Raw genomic sequence first — 23,705 nt, forward strand, 5'->3', positions numbered from 1 at the left:
ATCAATATCCCTCTCTTTCAGCAGCTTTTTGGTTGTCGTTGTCATTTTTTTAAAAAAACTAATGTTGTTTGAGTTGTTGCTATGAAGCACCAAGTATTTAGATTACATTAAAAGATAAAAGGGAACTATGGAGCTATGAGGGAGGAGCTGGCCAAAATTCAATGGTGCAATACCTTAGCAGGGATGACAGTGGAGGAACAATGGCGGATATTTCTGTGTATAATGCAGAAGATACAGGATCAGTTCATTCTAAAAAGGAAGAAAGATCCTAGGAGGAGGCATGGGTGGCCGCGGCTGACGAGGGAAGTTAAGGAATATGTAAAGTTAAAAGAAAAAAAGTATAACATAGCAAAGATAAGTGGGAAAACGGAGGACTGGGAAGCTTTTAAAGAACAACAGAGGATTACTAAGAAGGAAATATGCAGAGAAAAAATGAGGTACGAAGGTAAACTGGCCAAAAATATAAAGGAGGATAGTAAAAGTTTTTTTAGGTATGTGAAAGGCAAAAAAATGGTTAAGACTAAAATTGGGCCCTTGAAGACAGAAACAGGGGAAGACAGTACAGGGAACAAAGAAATGGCAGAAGAATTGAATTGGTACTTCAGATCGGTGTTCACTGGGGAAGACACAAGCAATCTCCCTGAGGTAATAGTGGCTGAAGGACCTGAACTTAAGGGGATTTATATTTGCCAGGAAATGGTGTTGGAGAGACTGTTAGGTCTGAAGGCTGATAAGTCCCCGGGGCCTGATGGTCTACATCCCAGGGTACTGAAGAAGGTGGCTCGAGAAATCGTGGATGCGTTGGTGATTATTTTGCAGAGTTCGATAGATTTGGGATCAGTTCCTGCGGATTGGAAGGTGGCTAATGTTGTACCACTTTTTAAGAAAGGTGGGAGAGAGAAAGCAGGAAATTATAGACCAGTTCGTCTGACCTCAGTGGTGAGAAAGATGCTGGAGTCTATTATAAAGGATGAAATTAGGACACATCTGGATAGTAGTAACAGGATAGGTCAGAGTCAGCATGGATTTATGAAGGGGAAATCATGCTTGACTAATCTTCTGGAATCTTTTGAGGATGTAACTCTGAAGATGGACGAGGGAGATCCAGTAGATGCAGTGTACCTGGACTTTCAGAAAGCTTTTGATAAAGTCCCACATAGGAGGTTAGTGAACAGAGTTAGGGCGCATGGTATTGGGGGCAAAGTACTAACTTGGATTGAAAGTTGGTTGGCTGATAGGAAACAAAGAGTAGTGATAAACGGCTCCATTTCGGAATGACAGGCAGTGACCAGTGGGCTACCGCAGGGATCAGGGCTGGGACTGCAGCTTTTTACAATTTATGTTAATGATAAATAAGATGGTATTAGTAATAACATTAGCAAATTTGCTGATGATACTAAGCTAGGTGGCAGGGCGAAATGTGAGGAGGATGTTAGGAGATTACAGAGTGACATGGACAAGTTAGGTGAGTGGTCAGATGCATGGCAGATGCAGTTTAATGTGGATAAATGTATGGTTATCCACTTTGGTGGCAAGAACAGGAAGGCAGATTACTACCTAAATGAAGTCAATTTAGGTAAAGGGGCAGTGCAAAGAGATCTGGGTGTTCTTGAACACCAAGGTAAAACAATGACTGCAGATGCTGGAAACCAGATTCTGGATCAATGGTGCTGGAAGAGCACAGCAGTTCAGGCAGCATCGAGGAGCTTCAGCAAAATCGACGTTTCGGGCAAAAGCCCTTCATCAGGAATAAAGGCAGAGAGCCTGAAGCGTGGAGAGATAAGCTAGGGGAGGGTGGGGGTGGGGAGAGAGTAGCATAGAGTACAATGGGTGAGTGGGGGAGGAGATGAAGGTGATAGGTCAGGGAGGAGAGGGTGAAGTGGATAGGTGGAAAAGGAGCTAGGCAGGTCGGACAAGTCCGGACAAGTCAAGGGGACTGGAAGTTTGAAACTAGGATGAGGTGGGGGAAGGGGAAATGAGGAAACTGTTGAAGTCCACATTGATGCCCTGGGGTTGAAGTGTTCCGAGGCGGAAGATGAGGCGTTCTTCCTCCAGGTGTCTGGTGATGAGGGAGCGGCGGTGAAGGAGGCCCATGACCTCCATGTCCTCGGCAGAGTGGGAGGGGGAGTTGAAATGTTGGGCCACAGGGCGGTTTGGTTGATTGGTGCGGGTGTCTCGGAGATGTTCCCTAAAGCGCTCTGCTAGGAGGCGCCCAGTCTCCCCAATGTAGAGGAGGCCGCATCGGGAGCAACGGATACAATAGATGATATTAGTGGATGTGCAGGTAAAATTTTGATGGATATGGAAGGCTCCTTTAGGGCCTTGGATAGAGGTGAGGGAGGAGGTGTGGGCGCAGGTTTTACAGTTCCTGCGGTGGCAGGGGAAAGTGCCAGGATGTGAGGGTGGGTCGTAGGGGGGCGTGGACCTGACCAGGTAGTCACGGAGGGAACGGTCTTTGCGGAAGGCGGAAAGGGGTGGGGAGGGAAATATATCCCTGGTGGTGGGGTCTTTTTGGAGGTGGCAGAAATGTCGGCGGATGATTTGGTTTATGCGGAGGTTTGTAGGGTGGAAGGTGAGCACCAGGGGCGTTCTGTCCTTGTTACGGTTGGAGGGGTGGGGTCTGAGGTTGGAGGTGCGGGATGTGGACGAGATGCGTTGGAGGGCACCTTTAACCACGTGGGAAGGGAAATTGCGGTCTCTAAAGAAGGAGGCCATCTGGTGTGTTCTGTGGTGGAACTGGTCCTCCTGGGAGCAGATACGGCGGAGGCGGAGGAATTGGGAATGTGGGATGGCATTTTTGCAAGAGATAGAGTGGGAAGAGGTGTAATCCAGGTAGCTGTGGGAGTCGGTGGGTTTGTAAAAAATGTCAGTGTCAAGTCGGTCTTCACTAATGGAGATGGAGAGGTCCTTCTTGTACACCTGTCAATGAAGGTAAGCATGCAGGTACAGCAGGCAGTGAAGAAGGCTAATAGCATGCTGGCCTTCATAACAAGAGGGATTGAGTATAGAAGCAAAGAGGTTCTTCTGCAGCTGTACAGGGCCCTGGTGAGACCACACCTGGAGTACTGTGTGCAGTTCTGGTCTTCAAATTTGAGGAAAGACATTCTGGCTATTGAGGGAGTGCAGCGTTGGTTCACGAGGTCAATTCCTGGAATGGCGGGACTACCTTATGCTGAAAGACTGTAGCGACTGGGCTTGTATACCCTTGAGTTTAAAAGGCTGAGAGGGGATCTGATTGAGACATATAAGATTATTAAAGGATTGGACACTCCGGAGGCAGGAAACATGTTTCCGCTGATGGGTGAGTGCCGAACCAGAGGACACAGCTTAAAAATACAGGGTAGACCATTTAGGACAGGGATGAGGAGAAACTTCTTCACCCAGAGAGTGGTGGCTGTGTGGAATGCTCTGCCCTAGAGGGCAGTGGAGGCCCAGTCTCTGGATTCATTTAAGAGTTGGATCGAGCTCTCAAGGATAGTAGAATCAAGGATTATGGAAATAAGGCAGGAACAGGATACTGATTAAGGATGATCAGCCATGATCATATTGAATGGTGGTGCAGGCTCGAAGGGCAGAATGGCCTACTCCTGCACCTACTGTCTAAATCTAAACCATTGATTCTTATGAAATCTTATTGAAATTCAGCTAGAATTATCAGATGAAGGTTTTTACGGTCAACACATTTTTATTTTATAAATTTTGGCTTTGGCCAGATTCTTCAACTTCTCAAGACCTGGATTGTTGTTTCAAATAGTAGTTCTCTGTTAGTGAAGTTTTGCACTGTTCATTACCCTTTTGTTATAGAAGGCAAAAGTCACTTTCCTTGAATTTTACTACATATTTTGATCTGTCACTGGTAGCCTCATTCCTTATTTTATAATAGAAACTCAAAGATCTCTGGTAGCTAATAAACAGTCACCAGTATTTTAGTACAATAATCTGAAGCATTTTTTTTTCAGAATGTTCACATTTTATTCTAAATAGCTAAACACTTCACAAAGCAATTTGGGCTCCACCTCAAGACTACCAATAGGTGCAATATGCTGACTAGGAACAAATAAAAAGGTTCTTTGTTAAATAAATTAATAGGTTCATGTACTTACAGTCATACATTGCAGAAACAAACCCTTTGATTTGACCAGTCCATGTCAATCATAATCCCAAATTAAAGTAGCCCCACCTGCCTATGCTTGGCCCATACCCCTTCAAAATATGTCTTATTCATGTACTTATCTAAATGCCTTTTCTCTGCAAGTTCATTCCACATATAAACCACAAAAAAATCAACCCATGACTTTTAAAAAAAAATCTCCCATCTCAGCTCAAAACATGCTACCTACTCTTGAAATCCCCCATTCATCTTATTTATACCACTCACTATTTTATAAAGCTCAATACAAAGGTCACCACCATCCTCCTAAGCTCCACTGAAAAAAGTCCCAGTCTCTTCTCCTAAAATCAAACCTTTCATTCATGGCAACATCCTGGTAAATGTCTTCTGAACCCTCTCCAGCTTAATTCCTACAACTGGGCAACCAGAATTGGACACAGTACTCCAGAAGAGGCCTCACCAACTTCTTGTACAACCTCAATGTAACATCTCAATTCATTTACTCAAAGGTCTGAGCAATGAAAGCAAGGATGCTAAACCTCTTTTTAACCAACCTATCTATATGTGATGCAAATTTCAACGAATTATGTACGTGAAGCCTTCGGCCTCTGTTTTACAACACTAACCAAGGCCCTACTTTTAATTGTTTGTCTGTTGTATCAAAATGCAAGATCTCATGTTTATCCAAATTAAAGTCCATCTGCCACTCTTCAGCCCAATAATCCAATTGATCAAGATCTTTTTGTAATCTTAGATAAACTTCTTTACTGTCCACAATACCACCAAATTTTGTTGTCATCTGCAAACTTACAAAGCTAGAAATGATTTTCTCATCGAAATCATTTATATGAATGACAAACATGATTTGGAGGCGCTGCTGTTGGACTGGGCTGTACAAAGTTAAAAATCACACAACACCAGGTTATAGTCCAACAAGTTTATTTGGAAACACTAGCTTTTAGACCGTTGCTCCTTCATCAGGTGGGTGCAGAGTATAAGATCTTATACTCCGCAACCACCTAATGAAGGAGCAGTGCTCCGAAAGCTAATACTTCCAAATAAACTTGCTGGACTATAACCTGGTGTTGAGAGATTTTTTTTAAACTTCATAAATGACAAAAATGGACCCAGCACTGAATTGTGTGGAAAACTGCTGGTTCACAGGCATCTCGTCTGAAAAACCACTTTGTCAAAGTTTATAGCAGAAACTGATAATTATAATACATGGGACATTTAACTAAATGCCCATTATTTCTACAGCTCACTTAATTCCATCTAATCCTGAGTAGGGCACTTGTGGTGCAATAGTGGTGTCCCTACCTCTGGACTACTCTGGTTCAAGTCCCATCTGCTCCAGGTATGTGCTGCAACATTTCTGAATGAGTTGACTAGAAAAAATCTAATTCTGAACTACAGACTTGTCAGGAATCAAGATTAGACTTTAAAATGTAGGAAATAGAAATATGCATGGAAAGGAATAGTTCACATCATGCATGGAAAGGATAGTTCACATCATAAAGGGAAAGGAAATTAAACAGCTGTCACACAGCTGTCTCTGAGCCTGGCAACTGGTTCAAATGAGTAGGGACAAAACTTGAGCAGATTTTTAAAAAAAATCTGCGCCAAATTAAAAAGCAATACCATACAACAAAAACCAAAAACTTGTACTTATACAGTCCCTTTACCAAACATACTATGATGCTTCACAGGAACATTACATAGCAAAACTTAACACAAAGTTGCTTAAGGAGGAGAAAGTGAGGACTGCAAATACTGGAGATCAGAGTTGAGATTGTGGTGCTGGAAAAGCATAGCAGGTCAGGCAGCATCCAAGGAGCATGAGAATCGACATTTCGGGCATAAGCAACTTCCTGATGAAGCGCTTAAGGCACTATTAGGAAAGATGACCAAGAACATAGTCAATGACACTGCCTTGAAAGAACCTTAGGTATTCAGGGTGTAGGGAGGATATTTCAGAGTTCAGTGCCTCGGAAGTTGAAGACACAGCCACTGATAAAGGAGCAATTAAAAGGCATGAATGCTCAAATGGCCAGAATTAGACGAGTGCAGATATTTCAGAGGATTGTAGGACTGGAGAAGATCATATTTGGAAAGACAAAGGCCCTCGAAAGATCTGAAAACAAGATTGAGAACTGGTACCAAAAACAGAAGTTACTGGAGAAACTCAGGAGGAAGGGCAGAATCTGTTGGCAGAAAGCAAAGTTGGGATTGAGTCCAATAACTCAGAGTTGGTAGCTAGGGTAAGACAATAAATACAAGGGTGATGGATGAATGGGATTTAGTGCAAGTTAGAACAAAGCAGCAATGTTTTGGGTAATTTCAAACAGGACAGTCAGGGATGCACTGGAATAATCAAGCCTAGAGGTAGAAGTAATGAGAGTTTCAGCAGCAAAGCTGAGGCAAAGGCCAAGTCTGAAATATCCAATCTTCATGAGTGGATATATCACAAGTAAACCTTGATTCAATTTGACCTTCAGATAATGGAGAGAAAGGCTTATTTTCTTTCAGTTGCCAGGCACAGGGATGGAGTCAGCTTGGAATCAAGTTTGGGGCAGAGAGACCAAAGTTTCGGTGTTCCAAAAGCTAATGAAAAACATTCTGCTTATCCAGTACAGCCTGTTGGATAAGCAGTTTTGACAACTTAGTAATAATCGAGTCGAGAGGGGTGCTAGATTAGTAGAGTTTGGTGCTACCAGCAGCCATGAAGGCAGCATTTTGGGATAATATCACCTACAGCAGCGTGTACATAGATAGGTAGGGGCAAATCTCCAAGGATAAACATTTGGGGGAACCTTTTAGTAACAATGTGGGTGTAGGAATGGAAGATGGCTATAAAACACAGCAGACGTTTCAAGGACAAGGAGGGATAATTGACATTTGAATGAGTCATAGAGGGTGCCAGTGGGAGCTAATATGAGCAATTTCTGTACTGTGGCAGGAATTCAACTGGTGGGATTCAAACATGATATCCCAGGAAAGATAGGATTGGATTTGGAAGGTAATAAATATATTCAAGGATCTGGGACAGAAAAGGGAATTTGAAGATGTGATACAGTTGGAAGGACAGAGGGTTAAAGGACTTTTTTTTAAAAAAAAAAGAATATGGTGATTTTAGATAAAGGGACAGATGAAGAGAGAGAACAGTTAATAATATCACAGAAGGAATGAAGACTGGATGTTTAATCTTTTAGTGGAAATAGCTTTGTTTGGGCAGGGAATGGGTCTCATGGATGAAAGAAAAACTTGGTAAGGGCATGAGGGGAGGCAGAAGAAAGACTGAAGATAGATACAGATTCAGGGCTGAGGAGCTTGGTCCACTCAGCAAAAGGAACAAAGAGTGAAGATGCAGAAGCAGCTGATTGCCACAATGATTGAGCATCTAAAATTCATGAGATACTCTCAGTTACTGTTGCAAACATGAGGCAAGAGGACAGGGAGAAGTGCAAGAATGAAATACTCAAACTACCATAACCTCCAAAGGATCCCTCTTATAAAATTAGAGTTTAGTCAGAACTGAAAGTTTTCATGAATATAAAAACTTGTTCTTTGCCATAAAATATAGATTCAAATTTCCAAAAGTACTTAATTTTATAATCTGCCCTATAAAGAAAAGGCTGCACAGTTTCTGACAGCATGTTCACTGCATGTCAAGATAAAGCTTAGCACAAAAACGAACCACAAGATAGCTATGTAATGACACAGCAAATATAAATTAAGAACTTAAGACTACTTTAGAAAATCTTTCACATTAACATTACCTGTCCATCAATGTAAGCCACTTCACCTCTCAATACAACGCGTCTGACTTTTCCTTTCACTTTCATTCCTTCAAATGGTGTCCATTTGGACTTTGTGAATTCCATGTAGCTTGGAATGGTCCATTCTTGCTCCAAGTCAACCTGCAATGCAACCAGAGCATTAAAACTGTGTTCAGTCAAGCTGAGCCACCATGAATCCCGACAATTAAGTTTTAAACTTCTCATACTTCAATGTTCCCTTTCTGCAAACAATGACCAAAACCCTGATGTTTACTTAAGCAAGAACAGAACGCTGGAATAAGTCAGCAGATTTGGCGGAACCGTGGAGACTGTTTTGAATCGGTATGACTCTTCGCTAGTTTTACTTAATGCTTTGAAAAGTCTGGCTTACTATTCCATCATGCGTAACGTGATGCTACTATTCGTCAGTTCTGTAGCTTTAGCAATTAGTGTTCATTGTGCCTTCTCTCCCATTTAAATTAGTGACTAATACTTTCAATGATACAAATGTACTAAAAGCTTTCAGGCAGTGTATCAAGTACTGGCTGAGAGAACAAAAATGCTTCGGAGAACAGTGGGAACTAATTTACCAGAGATTCCAACTTATTAGCTTATCAATGTTTCACCAATTTACAATGAAACATTAACTATGTGAGACAGATCGTCACCCTACAAGTGAGGATGTCTTTGCCAAACTGAAATGAAGGAGCAATTCATGCATTTGTACACCTGCTCTTATTACAATCAGTAACTGTGATAGCAGATGTGCTACTCTTAGTTTCACAAATTAAAATAAACCTCCACACGGAGACAGTCAGACCTGTCCATTTCTTACACTACACTCCCTGTAACACTTCTAAATTCTTATCACTGGTCAACTCTGGCCATTCATTAGTTGAAACTTTGAAACAAATTAAAAGAACACCATGTAGGTGCTGAATTTCGACAGGGCTTCCCCCCCCCCCCTTATCAATCTTATTTTTGAAATAAAAAAAATTATGGAAACACAAAGCAGCATGTCTTGGCTCCACTGACCAAGTTTTGCAGATGATTGGAAGATTTCCTGCAAAAATTAAAATATTTGTGCTATTGGCACTTTGCAGCCACTGGGTCTCAATATAGACAGAAACAGAACTGTTGCAGAGCAACATCCTGGTAATTTGTGTCTGCATCAGGATGGGATCAATTTCTACAAGATAAAACCCTGCTTTTATCTTCCTTGATCTATACCTTCACCATCAACTTTTCAAGCATTCTCCAGAGCTCAACTGTCTTCAATTATAGTGAAATTATTATAACTGCTACAGGATCATGTTATAACAAAACAATCACTTGCTTTCTATCAAAACAATTACAGGAGTGTGCGCTTGTCTAAGTCACATCAGGGTAAAAGAGGAGATTTATTTACTGGATTAAAACTGTATTTTAGTGTGCAATGGTTGGCTATAATGAAAAAGCAAAAATAGTTAGTAGAGCTGACTTGTGGACAGGACAATATTTCTCCATAAACTGGAGATTATACCCCCTTATAAAAACAAACAGTCATAAAGACAGATGTATCTTTAATTAACATGTCACATACATTTTAAAATGTTATTTTGCAATGCAAGTTCAAAGCCAGAGTTTCTCAAAAATTCAAGCCATACCTCCACATAGGTGTTTTCCTGAACTGGCAAGGAGAAAATTTTACGGGGATTTTCATATAATCGTTTAACGAGGTCATCGATGGTGAGTTTTCCTTCACTGACAGCTGTAAGTAATAGTGGCATCATGGTCTCTAAACCAGGGTAACCTGGTGGTGGTGAATTACTGTTCTTTTCTTCAAGAGAATGTGGGGCTGAAGGAGTGAAGATGAACTATTAATAAATATTTTGATAAATCAATTATTCTGGCCAATATTTCTGTAGTCTAAATTAATAAGTAGTTTTAAAAAAACACATTAGCAACCAACACACAAAATAATTGTCTTTCAGAGTTTAATAAAATACAAAATGATCACAGCACCACACTCACTTAATCAGAGTCATATATAAAAATAGTGCTAACAAAGCAACATAAAATAATTTTAACTTGTTGCTGAAATGGAGACAATTGTTAGTGAAAATGATTTAGTATTTTAATAGGCAAATGTTTTAGTTACATTGTAGGTGCAAACTGCTTCATGCAAAACACTAATCTGGCAGCAAAAATACTTTTCATCTCATTTATTACATACTGCCATTTATGTGGTCACTTGCTTTAAGCTTGAACCCACTCTGTACAGTCTCACCAACAAGAGTCTCCTTGGACTGGAAACTGCAAAGATTATAGCAAATAAAAAAGCGATATAGTTCATCATATCAAGATTGATAAAGGTTAAACTTTTACTGAAAAGAGGTAGCACTCTCAGACCTGGTTCGCTAAGTGACTTAAAGGTTAAAAATGATTTAAGAACAAGAAGGTCCTTTCTCCATTACATACCATGATCAGTCGCAAAACAGTCGATAATGTCCAAATTTTCCCATAGAGCTTTCACATCATCTTTGGTACTGAGCATTGGCCTGACCTGACCTTTGCCATGACCGATACTTTCAAGATCATCCTCACTCAAGAACAGGTGGTGAGGAGCCACTTCACAGGTTACTTGTACACCTTTCTGTTTTGCAGCTCGAATAATTTGGATCTGTTGGACACAGCAAAAAAGATTCACATAATTCTGCACACAATAAAAGCCTTGTGTTCCCAGGCATATTTAGAATTATCTGAAATATTACTTGTTCATTTGAATAAAGAAGTTGAACGTTATTTAATAAAAGCTCATAGGTGTCCAGTTTGCATGAATTAGAGGAACCTCGATTATTTGAGTGACACAGGCAGGGAGAATTTTGTTTAGATAATTGAATATTCGGATAATTGAATGCCAGATAATGGAACATTCATCTGTATACGTCATTCCCTCAGCAGGATAGCTAGTGATTAGTCTCAAACAAAAACAAATTGATGGAAAAGCTCAGCAGATAGGGCAGCGTCTAAGGAGAGAAATCAGTTATGTTTCAGGTCAAGTGACCCTTCCTCAGAACTGATGGTAGCTAGGAAAACATTGGTTTATATGCAGAAGCTGGGTGGTTGAGGGGGCAAGGAGAAAACTATAGTTGGGGGATGTAGCCCAAAAAAAGAACAGTTGGAGTAGATAACAATCCAGCACGGAGTGTAAATAGCTATTAATGGAGATAGTTGGTGGCTAACAATGGATTGTTTGTAACAACAGACTCTGTGATAACAAGACCTGGGAGAGCTCAAGCCCTAAAATTCCTGAACTTGATATGGAATCTATAAGATTGTACGGTCCCAAAGTGGAAAACTAGGTGTTGTTCTTCCAGCTTGCGCTGAACTTTGCTGGAGCACTTCAGCAAGCCCAAGACAGAGATGTTGGCTAAGGAATAGAATGGTATGCGGAAGTGGCGAGCGTGTCTTTCTTGTGTACAGAACATAGGATTTTCTGCGAAGAAGTCACCCAGTCTATGCTTCATTTCCCCAAGGTAGAAAAAAACTACGTTATGAGCAGGGAATGCAGTAGACTAGATTGTGTCAAGGGCAAGTAAAGCGCTGCTTCACCTGGAAGGGGTGTTTGAGCTCTTGGACACAGAGGAGGGAGGAAGTAAATGGACAGATATTACACCTTTTACGATTGCAGGGAAAGGTGCTGTGAGGCTGCAGGGTGTGCAGGAGGGAATAGTCCATGAAGAATTTGATAGGGAGGGAAGAGGAAAGTGCACCTGGTGGTGGCATATCGTTGGAAGTGGCGGAAATGGCAGTTAATAATCCTCTGGATGTGGATGCTGGTGGGATAATAGGTAAGGATAAAGAAGACCCTATCGCTATTGCAGGAGAGAACAGAGGGGCTTAGAGGTGAAGTATGGAAGCGGGGTCAGACCCGGTCAAGGGTCCTGTCAACAACGAAGCTGGGGAGTCTTCGGTTGGGGAAGGTGGTGGACATTTTGAAGCTCCAGTGTTGAAGTTAGCATCTTCAGAATTCATGCTGAGATGGAGGAATTGGGAGAAGGGAATGGAATCTTTACAGGAAGGAGGGTGTAACGACATATAGCCAAGGTAACTGTGGAGTCCCTTGGTTTGTAATGGATATTGTTGCCTGCCCATCCCAGAAATGCAAGCAGATGTTGAAAAGGGAAGGGAGGAACCAGAGACAGACCAGGTGAAAGTGAAGGCAAATCTGAATGAGATGGGGAAAGCATCATCAATATACCAGAGAAAAAATTCTGGATGGGGCCAGAATAGGACTGGAACAAGGAATATTCCACATACTCCACAAAGACACAGGCTTAACTGGAACACACTGCCACACTATGACCTGAAGAAAATGAAAGAGTTAAAGAGAGGTTGTTCAAAGTGAGAACGAGCTCAGCCAGGTGGTGGAAGAGGCTGGTGTTGCTTGAGGATGGTTCAAGCCTTTGTTCCAGGAACAAGCAAACAGTCCCTAGACGATCCTAGTAAGTGATGTACATTTTAAAGGGATTGCACATCTATGGTAAACAGGAAGCAGCTGGAGCCCGCAAAAGCGAGCATAAAGCATCAGCGAAATCACAGATCTAAGTGGGTAGGGTCTAGGACCAGGGCAGAAAAGAACAAGTCAAGGTAAGAAGAGATAAGTGGGGCAGGATTAGGCAGAAATAATGGGTCTGCCCAGGCAGTCCTGTTTGTAGATTTTGGGAAGGAGATAGAGTGAACTGTGCAGGTTTGGGAGACTATCAGCTTGGAGGAAAGGGCCGGGGGGGGGGGGGAGAATACATCGCATCATCCTCCACCACTTCTGCCACCTGCAAACAGACCCTACCACTAGGGATACATTTCCCTCCCCATTCCTATCTGCAACTGTGTCAGATCCAAGCCCTTCCCCCATGCCCGGCACCTTCCCCGGCCAATGCAAGAAGTGCAAAACCTGTGCGCACACCTCCCCCACATCCCTAAAGGATCATTCCACATCAAACAGTCATTTACCTGTACTTCCATGCATGTTATCTATTGTATCTGTTGCACCCGATGTGATCTCCTCTACATTGGGGAGGCAGGATGGCAACTTGATCATCGTTTCAGAGAACATCTCGGGGACACCCGCACAAACCAACCCTACCGCCCTGTGGCTGAACAATTCAATTTCCCTTCCCACTCCACCATATCATGGGCCTCCTCCATCTCCAAACCCTTACGACCTACGCCTCATCTTCCGCCTTGGGACCCTGCAACCATACGGAATTAATGTGGATTTTCAATTTCCTCATTTCCCCTCCCTTTACCTTTCCCTAGTCCCAAGCCTCCAACTCGGCACCACCCCCTTGACCAGTCCTACCTGTCCATCTTCCTTCCTTCCCACCTATCTGCTCCACCCTCCCCTCCAACCTATCACTTCCACTGCACCTTCATCTACCGATCACATTCTCAGCTACCCTCCCCCCAGCCCCACCCCCCCCCCTCCCATTTATGTCTCAGCTCCCCCAGCCCACAGGCCTCATTCCTGATGAAAGGCTTATGCCCAAAATGTTGATTCTCCTGCTCCTCAGATGCTGCCTGACCTTCTGTGCTTTTCTAGCATTACACTGTCGACTGTTGTATTCATAGTACTCATTAGATCCTTTGCATCGAAGAATGTTTTGTAAAGTTTTAAACAGAAAGAAACATTGCATTTATATAAGCCCCTTTCACAATAATGATTTTTTATGCTACTGAATTAATTTTGGAATCAATCTTGCTATGTAGAGAATTCTGAATGAAGTTATGTGTGAGCACAAACCAGGAGAAGAACCAGATATTTACCCTGACCCGTTTACATCTAAATAGGTGTAATTGAATATATTGATTGGAGTGAATTGCTCAGTGATACATTGTCAAAGTAATATGTTTTCTTACCTCCTCCTTCCTAGCTACGTGGCAAATGTGAACTGGTCGTTGGTACAACTGAGCAACCATTAAAATGGCTGCTACAGTCTGTCTCTCAGCATGCACCACTATAGGCAAATGCTTTGGCCACTTCTCAAAATGCTGAAAGTAAGAAGTAGTGTATTTAAACTTCATTAACAGTAAAAATGTACAAAGTAACACCTCCTAGTCTCAAAACATTATAAATTGTCAGTTAATTCTCTCTTTTAGGACAAGATAAGATTTATTTTAGGGCAAGGAGGTAGGGACTAAAAAAAAGTAAGAAAGGTCACCACAGTCCTACTCAATCATAGAGCAAATTATTAGGAGACAAATGGAGAGACAACAGGTGGTAGTCTAACTGAAGGGTATCGATTTATTTCATAAGCAGTTTAATACATGGCTCAGAAAACCAGAAGTTTAATTTGAAAGTGTGATCTTCAGTATTCCATACTATGAAGCCAGTTTTCAATGACATAAAATAAGTTATTTATTAAGACCAGAATCTGATCCTTACAAACATCAAAAATAAAATTCACTATACCTCTATCCATAAGGATACGTTATCCATTTTGAGTGTTGAATAAGTATCATTTAGATACATCTTCAATCCAGCAGCAGAATTGCTAATCAAAGGTAAAACATCAGCATTGTCTGAAGATGCTCCCAGAAACAATGCAAAGTCACAACGAGCACCAGCAGTGGCCAACTGAGTAGAGAGGGGAGAAAAACATTGTGACAGAACATCAGTTTGTTATAATAAAAACAGCAACTTTGATGGAATCATATAGCACAGAAAGTGACCCTTCAATCCGACCCTTCAATCCAACCAAGCTTCGCCAAAAATAAACTAGTCCCATTTGTCGGTGTTTGGTCCGCACACCTCCAAACCTTTCTATTTAAGTTGCTATCTGAATGTCTTTTAAAATCTTGTAATTGTATTCGCCTCTGCCATTCTTCTGGCAGTTCATTACAAAGATGAACAATCCTGTATGAAGACATTGCTCCACAGATTACTTTCAAATCTTTCTTCTACCATAAAATTATACCCTCTAGTTTTAAACTCCCAAAGCTTAGGAAAAACAGCATGGCAACTCCCCATATTTGTGTACCTCATGTTTTTGTAAACTTCCATAAGGTTACCCCTCAACCTCTTACACTCCCGTAAAAAAAGGTCCCACCTTATTCAGCCTCTCTTTATAGTTCAGGCCCTCCATTCCCAGCAACATCCTTTTGTTTTGCACCCTCTCGAATTTAATAATATCCTTCCTATAACAGAGCAAGCAGAACTGTACATCGTACTGAAAATGCCCTCACCAACATCCTATACAACTTCAACATGACATCCCAGTTCCCACACTCAATGGTCTGACCAAAGGCAACAAGAATGCCAAATGCCTTCTTTAACCGAGTTTGTTCAAAGTTGTGACACAAGTAAACATTTTACCTGACCCCTGTACTTCTGTTCCGCAACACTTCCTATGGCCCCACTGTTAACCACATAAAATCTTCCCGTTAGTATTACCAAAATGGAACACCTCGCACTTATTCAATTTAAATTTCATCTGTTACGCCTTGGCCTATTGGCCCAAATGATCAAGAGCCCTTTGTAATCTTAGAAAGTCTTCTTCACTGTCCACTATTCCACCAATTTTGGTATCATCCACAAACTTACTAACTGTGCCTTCTAGATTTTCATCCAAACCGTTTAGATAAATGACAAACAAGTGGGCCCACCAATGATTCTGGCAGCACACCGCTGGTCACAAGCTTCCAGTCCAAAAAAACTCTCGATTACCACCCACTATCTCCTATCAAGCCAATTGTGTCCAATTGGCAAGCTCTCCCTAAATTCCATGTGACTGAACTTTACTAACCAGTGTACCATTTAGAACCTTGTCAAAGACCTTACTAAAGTTTATGTATACAGCTACCACACTGCTCACACCTTTCTTCTGTGACAAAAAGAATAATACTCATTTAAATCAGAACCATTTATTTCACTTCAGTTCCTCCAAACGATTTACTTGATCTTTAAGTATTAGAATCAAACTGCCCAGTTAATTGTGCAATTTGCCCATACCAAACACAAATTAGTTTGGCAAATAGCTTGATGATGATGCATTTTAAACATCAGGTAATGCTTGCCTGAAAGTCTGGCTAGATTTCAAAATTACTTGGTCTGAACTTCTCATTTATAACAAGTTAAAATTACCTTTTGTACAAGGGCAAAGGTAGCATGGTCTGTGATTGCTGGATTTGTGTTTGGCATAGCACACACCATGGTAATTCCTCCTGCCAAAGCTGCTGCAGTTCCAGAAGCAAAATCTTCCTTATGGGTTCCACCAGGCTCACGAAGATGTACATGGACATCAATTAAACCTGAAGATGAAAAATGTACAGGCGCTACATGTTTTACTCTTCATGGTTAAATACAGGGAAGAAATAGGGTGTAGGTTTGCTCGCTGGGTTTGATATTCAGATGTTTCATTACCTGGCTAGGTAACATCATCAGTGGCGACCTCCAAGTGAAGCGAAGCTGTTGTCTCCTGCTTTCTATTTATATTTTTGTCCTGGATGGGGTTCCTCAGGTTTGTGGTGATGTCATTTCCGGTTCATTTTCTGAGGGGTTGATAGATAGATCTAGATACCATGTGTTTGTTTATGGCGTTGTGGTTGGAGTGCCAGGCCTCTAGGAATTCTCTGGCATGTCTTTGCAGATTCCTCAAGAACAAACCATGACAAGCAGATCAAACACAGCCAGAAACCCTAACCACCTTACCATACATCAAAGAAGTTTCAGAAATGACAGCCAGACTACTAAGACCCCTCGGAATCCTAGTAGCACACAAACCCACCAACACTCTCAAACAAAAACTAACAAACTTAAAAGACCCAGTACATCCCATGGACAAAACCAACGTCGTCTACAAAATTCCATGCAAGGACTGCCACAAACACTACATAGGACAAACAGGAAGAAAGTTAGCCACCAGGATACACGAACACCAACTAGCCACAAAAAGACATGACCCTCTCTCCCTTGTATCCCTACACACGGTTGAAAAAAAACCACCATTTCGACTGGGACAACACATCTATCCTGGGACAGGCCAAGCAAAGACATGCCAGAGAATTCCTAGAGGCCTGGCACTCCAACCACAACGCCATAAACGCCATATAGATCTAAATGCCATCTATCAACCCCTCAGAAAACGAACAGGAAATGACATCACCACAAACCCCAGGAACCCCATCCAGGACAAAAATATAAATAGAAAGCAGGAGACAACAGCTTCGCTTCACTTGGAGGTCGCCACTGATGAGGTTACCTAGCCAGGTAATGAAACGTCTCGATATCAAACCTACAGCTCAGCGAGCAAACCTACACCCTAAACCTCAAACTAAGCTACAAATCTTCACAAACCTTGCACAGGGAATGAATATTTTCACACGTGCCATTTGGATGGATCATTTAGAACTCAAATACTGACAAAAAGTACAAAGAACACGAGTACTGATGTCATTACCTGGTAAGCGAATCAATTTGTGAGAAGTCATGGAATCAATATGAGTCTTCACTGGAGGGGTGTTGCCTATCAGCCGTAAAGCCTAGAGAAGAAAAGATAAGTTATCAGATTAAATAGATTGATCAGCGAAATTAAAATTCATATGAAAACAGCACTACTTCAAGATGACAAATTTCAGGAAACGTGCCTCAACGAACAGTTTAGTGCACTTGATATCAATAATTAATGGAACAGAGTAGTCTACAGCCAATCGCCTGGTTCGATAACCCTTGGTAACAAATGAAGAAAGGCGTCGTCCTCCAGAATTCCTCATGGAGAGGTTTATAACCAAGTCAAAGTGATTTTCTTCTAGATAGTCCACAATGCTTCTATGTCTCTCTTTCAAAGGGCCATCATTGTCAGAATCTTCAAATGGCCACTCTACTGCCTTGATCTGCAAAAGAAAGGAAACAGAAGTTAAAACTGAAAAATCATTGAGAATTCTGCCAGTAATTTGCTCAGATTGCAGCAAAAATGTTTCTTTAGATTAAGCAAAAGAAGCTTTGCAACTGACCGTGTTACATCTGGATTGGTTATTTTTGTTTTAAATGACAGTAGGTGATAAGAGAAAAAAAGATCTAATACTGACTGAGATGCTCCGAATTTATGCATAAACATATTTTTATGCAACTCCACATAAACAAAACTCTATCGTGCTATTTGTTTCAATTTAATTTAGTTTAAAATAATGTTTTAAATTACTTGAAACAAAGGCACATTTTACATCAGGGAAACCAGCTCTTGCCAGCTTCAAAGAGAACTCTATTAAGTATAACTGATCTACTACGCTAACTTGTCCATCATTTTTGTAACATTTTCAACTGACCCTACATCATATTTTTACATCAAACCATTAAACTTTATTTTTTTTTCTTGATGTTACCATGATGCTTTCTTAATTATAGCCTATCCAGTATTTATCCCAATGGTTCAATCAAAATTTCAGGCAGAAATACAATGCCCTTACCTCAATCCCGTGCTCAGTGTAAAAATCTGCTGTACCCAAGCTTGCATATAGATTATAACCAAGCTGCTCCAAAGATTGTACTGTGGATAACAGCTCACTTTTGTTCTGAAATTGAAAGAAAATATTGTAATATTAAATTCAGAGCTTATTTATGGACAAGAAATTGTAATAATGTTGAGAACGATAGCCATCCAGAATATTCAATTTCAATATTCAAAATAGGTACAAAAAAGTTTAAATTTAAAAAATGCAAAGCACAGATCAGAAAAAAGGATTATTGCTATCTGAAGCTATTCTTCAAATGAATTTAGTTTACATAACAGTCTCAATATGTTGCTTCATAATCAATGAATTACTTTTGAAGTACTTTTGAAATGTTGTAGTAGGGTGCCACAAATGAAAGACCACAAACAAATGAGCAGGTAATTTGTTAGGGTGGTGACAGCTAACAATTAAGATTACCAAGGACGTTAGGAAAATACGATGGCTTGGAGAGATGGAGCATACAGAAACTCACTTTGACATTCCACCTAAAGAGCAGGGCACCAAACAATGTAGCTCTCCCTCAGTTCTGCAATGAAGTATAAACCCATACTATGCATTCAAGTCCTGACAGTAGAGCCAAAACCTATGAACTTCTAACATAGGAAATGGAGTGCTACCAATCAGCAAAATGTTGCCATCTATTCTTAAAGAATAGAATTACTTTTATTTCTGTAACACTGGTATTTTCATCATGACAATGCAAGGACTCCAATTTACAAAAATTAAATGATCCAGGAATACAGGAATTTTCTGGGACCTCCTACCACTACATCTTCACAGAATGAGTTATTTTCCCTCATTCAAAAAAAAGCATTCTTCTGGCTTTTCAAAACAAGACAAACACTGCACTGATACAACTTAACTATTGCAGAAACAACATATACTATTTCTATATAAAAAAAACTTTTTGTAAGCTGATCAGTATATTGTATTACCTTGTAACTGCCAATTGAAAGCAGTATGTTCTTTTTAGGTATTTTAAAGCCAGTACTCAACATGGCTTTGAGGTAGGCCTCATAACGATTTTCTCCAAAGCAGGCCACCTCTCCAGTACTTGTCATCTCTACTCCCAGGACCACATCTGCCCCAGCGAGGCGAGAAAATGAAAACTGAGGCACCTAAAAATGAAGTTACACACAGTGAATGAGCAGGCTTCACAGTTCATTGAAATGATTTTCCACACTTTAAAGAACACATCATGAGTTTACAGAAAGTTACCTTAACAGACACAGTTTCTTAATATATTTATCAAAACAAAATATCCACTTTAAATAAAAATTGAAACTACTGGAAATACTGAGCTAGTCAGGCATCAGTGGAGATTTAAATCTTTCAAGTTAATAGTGTTTCAAATTTAATATGGACTTGAAACATTAACTGCATTCACTCAGCACTACTTCCAGCACTGCGAAGCATTTCCTATTTTTATTGGATTTCATCATATTTCCAAAATAGAGTATTTTGCTTCTGTTCAGTTGCATATCTACTTTACTCTTTGAAATTTATTAAAAATTTTCTTTATGGCATTAATTGCACCATGACTGACCCATGAATAAATGGATTTATGAATTCAAATTTGACTAATTTGCAATGTAAATTTATAATTCAAGCAAAAGATCTTTAAAAGTTAAACTTCAACGTTTCAGGGCACAGCAGAAATGTCCTGGACTAATTCAACGAAGATACAGTCCACAAAACTTTCTAATCAGCTTTAAAACTTCCCTACTAATAATGTCTACTTCCAAATTTTTATTTTAAGAAAGGAAATGCAAGATGAAAAGCAACTGACACAAACATTGATTAAAATATAATTGAACTGCAGAAGAACAAACACAGTAAATGCCCGAGAAACTCAGCAGCTAAGGCAGCATCTGTAGGGACAGAAACAAAGTTTATATTCAAGTGCGGTACATATATTTATATAGGCAATTATATTTAAGATCACTTCACCTTTACACCTACAACTCCTGTACCAGTCATTAGCCCCACGGGTTCAACTTCTTCACCCATAATTACTTGCGTAGCTAGGGCTATCATGTCAACGCCAAGTGTTTTAGATACAAATGGAAAAGAACGTGAAACTCTCACATTGCATTCTATCACCTTGAGTTGGTCGTCCTATAGAGAGGAAAAACAGTTAAAATTGTCATTTCAGTGCTCTGATCTCTCCAACAATTTCTTGACATATTTCAAATGCAAGAAAGATTTTAAACAGAATAGAGTCATAGAGATGTACAGCATAGAAACAGAACCTTCGATCCAACCAGTCCATACCGACCAGATATCCCAACCCAATCTAGTCCCACCTGCCAGCACCTAGCCCATATCCATCCAAACCCTTCCTATTCATATACCCATCCAAATCCCTCTTAAATGTTGCAATTGTACCAGCCTCCACCACATCCTCTGGCAGCTCATTCCATACACGTACCACCCTCTGCGTGATAAAGTTGCCCCCATAGGTCTCTTTTATATCTTTCCCCTCCCACCCTAAACCTATGCCCTCTAGTTCTGGACTCCCCAACCCCAGGGAAAAGACTTTGCCTATTTATCCTATCCATGCCCCTCAATTTTGTAAACCTCTATAAGGTCACTCCTCAGCCTCCGATGCTCCAGGGAAAACAGCCCCAGCCTGTACAGTCTCTCCCTATAGCTCAAATCCTCCAACCATGGCAACATCCTTGTAAATCGTTTCTGAACCCTTTCAGGTTTCACAACATTGTTCCGATAGGAAGACGACCAGAACTGCACACAGTATTCCAACAGTGGCCTAACCAATATCCTGTACAGCCGCAATATGACCTCCCAACTCCTGTACTCAATATTTCTGACCAATTAAAGGAAGGCATACCAAACACCTTCTTCACTATCCTATCCACCTGCGACTCCACTTTCAAGGAGCTATGAATCTGTACTCCAAGGTCTCTTTGTTCAGCAACACTCCCTAGGACCTTGCCATTAAGTGCATAAGTCCTGCTAAAAGATTTGCTTTCCCAAAATGCAGCACCTCGCATTTATCTGAATTAAACTCCATCTGCCACTTCTCAGTCCATTGGCCCATCTGGTCAAGATTCTGTTGTAATCTGAGGTAACCCTCTTTGCTGTCCACTACACCTCCAATTTTGGTGTTATCTGCAAACTTACTAACTGTACCTCTTATGCTCCCATCCAAATTATTTATGTAAATGACAAAAAGTAGAGGACCCAGCACCGATCCTTCTGGCACTCCACTGGTCACAGGCCTCCAGTCTGAAAAACAACCCTCCAGCACCACTCTCTGTCTTCTACCTTTGAGCCAGTTCTGTATCCAAATGGCTAATTCTCCATGTATTCCATGAGATCTAACCTTGCTAATCAGTCTCCCATGGGGAACCTTGTCGAATGCCTTACTTCAGTCCATATAGATCACATCTACTGCTTTGCCCTCGTCAATCTTCTTTGTTACTTAATCAAAAAACGCAATCAAGTTTGTGAGACATGATTCCCCACACACAAAGCCACGTTGACTATCACTAATCAGTCCTTGCCTTTCCAAGTAAATGTGTTGCGCTATGCTGCCAAATCAGTTGCATCAGAGCTGACAAACACTAGTTGTAGTATTTTAGTGGTCACTTTGCGAGTGTTGTCCTTAATTTCGCTCAAAGACATGAAATATCCAAGCCCTAAAAGGCTGTGCAGGACGAACACAAGACTGATTCCTTTGTGTTGCAGGACCAATCTAGGGTAGAGAAACGCAACTGGGGCAAGTTCTGACCATTGGTGAATGTTAAATATAGACAAAAGAATGAGTTATACATCTCACATGATGTTCAATTTGGTGAGAACAGAAAGAAAAGAAATCAGGCAAGGTATATTACTGGCATCAATTTAGACTGCTTATTTAATATTCACCTATGGTTACATTCATGCCAGACATGTGAACACCTTATAAAGAAATCAAGTAGAATGAAGCAAGTTCAATCTAAAGCACAATTTCACATTATACATGACTGCAAGACAACACAATACAGATATCAACTGCTAAATAATTGGCTCAGAATTCATTCCAGAAAGCAGTGCTTCAAACAAAATGTCACAGCTGTTTATGGTGTTCAGGGTTAGGTAACAGGGAGCAAAAGCCTTTAAATTATTCAAGGTTTAGGTGGATTCTACTATGGAAGGCAGGCAAAGAAACAACTCATTTCCATGCAAAGAATAGCACATGGGTCAAACATAAACATTTTGTGATCTGCAATCAGTTACAACAGCAAAGTTAATCCAATTTTTTTTAATAACTGGTCTTACACCAAAATAAAATCACAATCTGACATGAATAGTTGGTTTGTTGATTTTTTATATTTTGCATTTGGATAATATGAATTTCCGTAAAAAGAAATTCCCAAAGTTTGCAGCCTAAAATTTTTCTAACAGTAGAATAAAGAAAAACTTAGCTCATTATTTGCAGGGACCAAGCAGAATAGAGGAAATAAATAGGCTTTCCTCTGCTCCTTCCTTCATATAGAATGTAAATCAAATATGGAACAATTCACAATTGCTCAAAAATCTAACCTTTGCAATGAGTTGAAGGTTGAATGGTCCAGTGGCTTGTAATTCTTGACCAATTGCATGTACTATAGCTTTGATTCTTTCTGTTGTTTTCTGATTTAAGTCTTGAGGTGGAGTCACCAATGTCGCATCTCCAGAGTGAACTCCTGCATTTTCTACATGTTCTGATATAGCTACTGCTATCACAACTCCGTCACAGGCAACTGCATCCACATCAATCTCCTGTGTAACATAAGTGTGCTTAATTAAAATCGTCAACTGTACACACAAGCTAGCCAATGCGATTTAAAATACTAACCGCTTTACAAAATCACAAATTGTTAAAATATATACAATTCCACAGAATACTTCAAAGATGGACTTAATTAGGCAAGGCAGCATTGCATCACACCAGTTTTAGCATGACACACTAAAGCAATTACAAGAATTCTCACTGCTTCCAAACACGTGGAATTACTTTATTATTGTCATTAGCTCCTAACTTTTAAAAACAAGTACCTGCTCAGAAAAGCAAGATCAAGTGACAAAAACAGCACTGCAAAGTAGTTTACAACAATGAGAAAATCAATTTTGTTTCACCTTTGCCTCTTGAATGAATTTGGATATGACTACTGGGTGCTCCTTTGAAACGGCCACTGCACTGCTAAGGAACTTCTCCAAGTCACTGTCCGAGTAAGCCACATTCATAGCAACCCCACTCAGCACGTATGAAGGACGAATGAGACATGGATAACCAACTTTTGCACAAAACTGTTTGGAGGACTGTAAACGGAAACAAT

The 23,705-nt window shown here is 40.5% G+C and overlaps 1 protein-coding gene across 1 annotated transcript in view; it reads right to left on the bottom strand.

Annotated features, from left to right (window-relative positions):
• The window catches only part of cad (carbamoyl-phosphate synthetase 2, aspartate transcarbamylase, and dihydroorotase), a 113,342-nt gene that overhangs the window by 30,410 nt on the left and 59,227 nt on the right, over positions 1-23,705 (bottom strand). Inside the window, exons 18-30 of the mRNA XM_087976623.1 lie at positions 23,506-23,688; positions 22,930-23,148; positions 20,332-20,499; positions 19,317-19,499; positions 18,337-18,441; positions 17,518-17,763; positions 17,331-17,412; positions 16,016-16,182; positions 14,345-14,509; positions 13,792-13,923; positions 10,351-10,552; positions 9,537-9,727; positions 7,891-8,031 (exon numbers count right to left, since the gene is read on the bottom strand). Of these exons, the coding sequence (XP_087832749.1) occupies positions 7,891-8,031; positions 9,537-9,727; positions 10,351-10,552; positions 13,792-13,923; positions 14,345-14,509; positions 16,016-16,182; positions 17,331-17,412; positions 17,518-17,763; positions 18,337-18,441; positions 19,317-19,499; positions 20,332-20,499; positions 22,930-23,148; positions 23,506-23,688 (2,184 nt within the window). The remainder of the gene's footprint in view (positions 1-7,890; positions 8,032-9,536; positions 9,728-10,350; positions 10,553-13,791; positions 13,924-14,344; positions 14,510-16,015; positions 16,183-17,330; positions 17,413-17,517; positions 17,764-18,336; positions 18,442-19,316; positions 19,500-20,331; positions 20,500-22,929; positions 23,149-23,505; positions 23,689-23,705) is intronic.

The sequence above is a fragment of the Chiloscyllium plagiosum genome, unplaced genomic scaffold (genome assembly GCF_037043375.1).
Source record: "Chiloscyllium plagiosum isolate Xiang-an unplaced genomic scaffold, Cpla_swu_hap1 HiC_scaffold_3, whole genome shotgun sequence".
Taxonomy (NCBI): Eukaryota; Metazoa; Chordata; class Chondrichthyes; order Orectolobiformes; family Hemiscylliidae; genus Chiloscyllium; species Chiloscyllium plagiosum.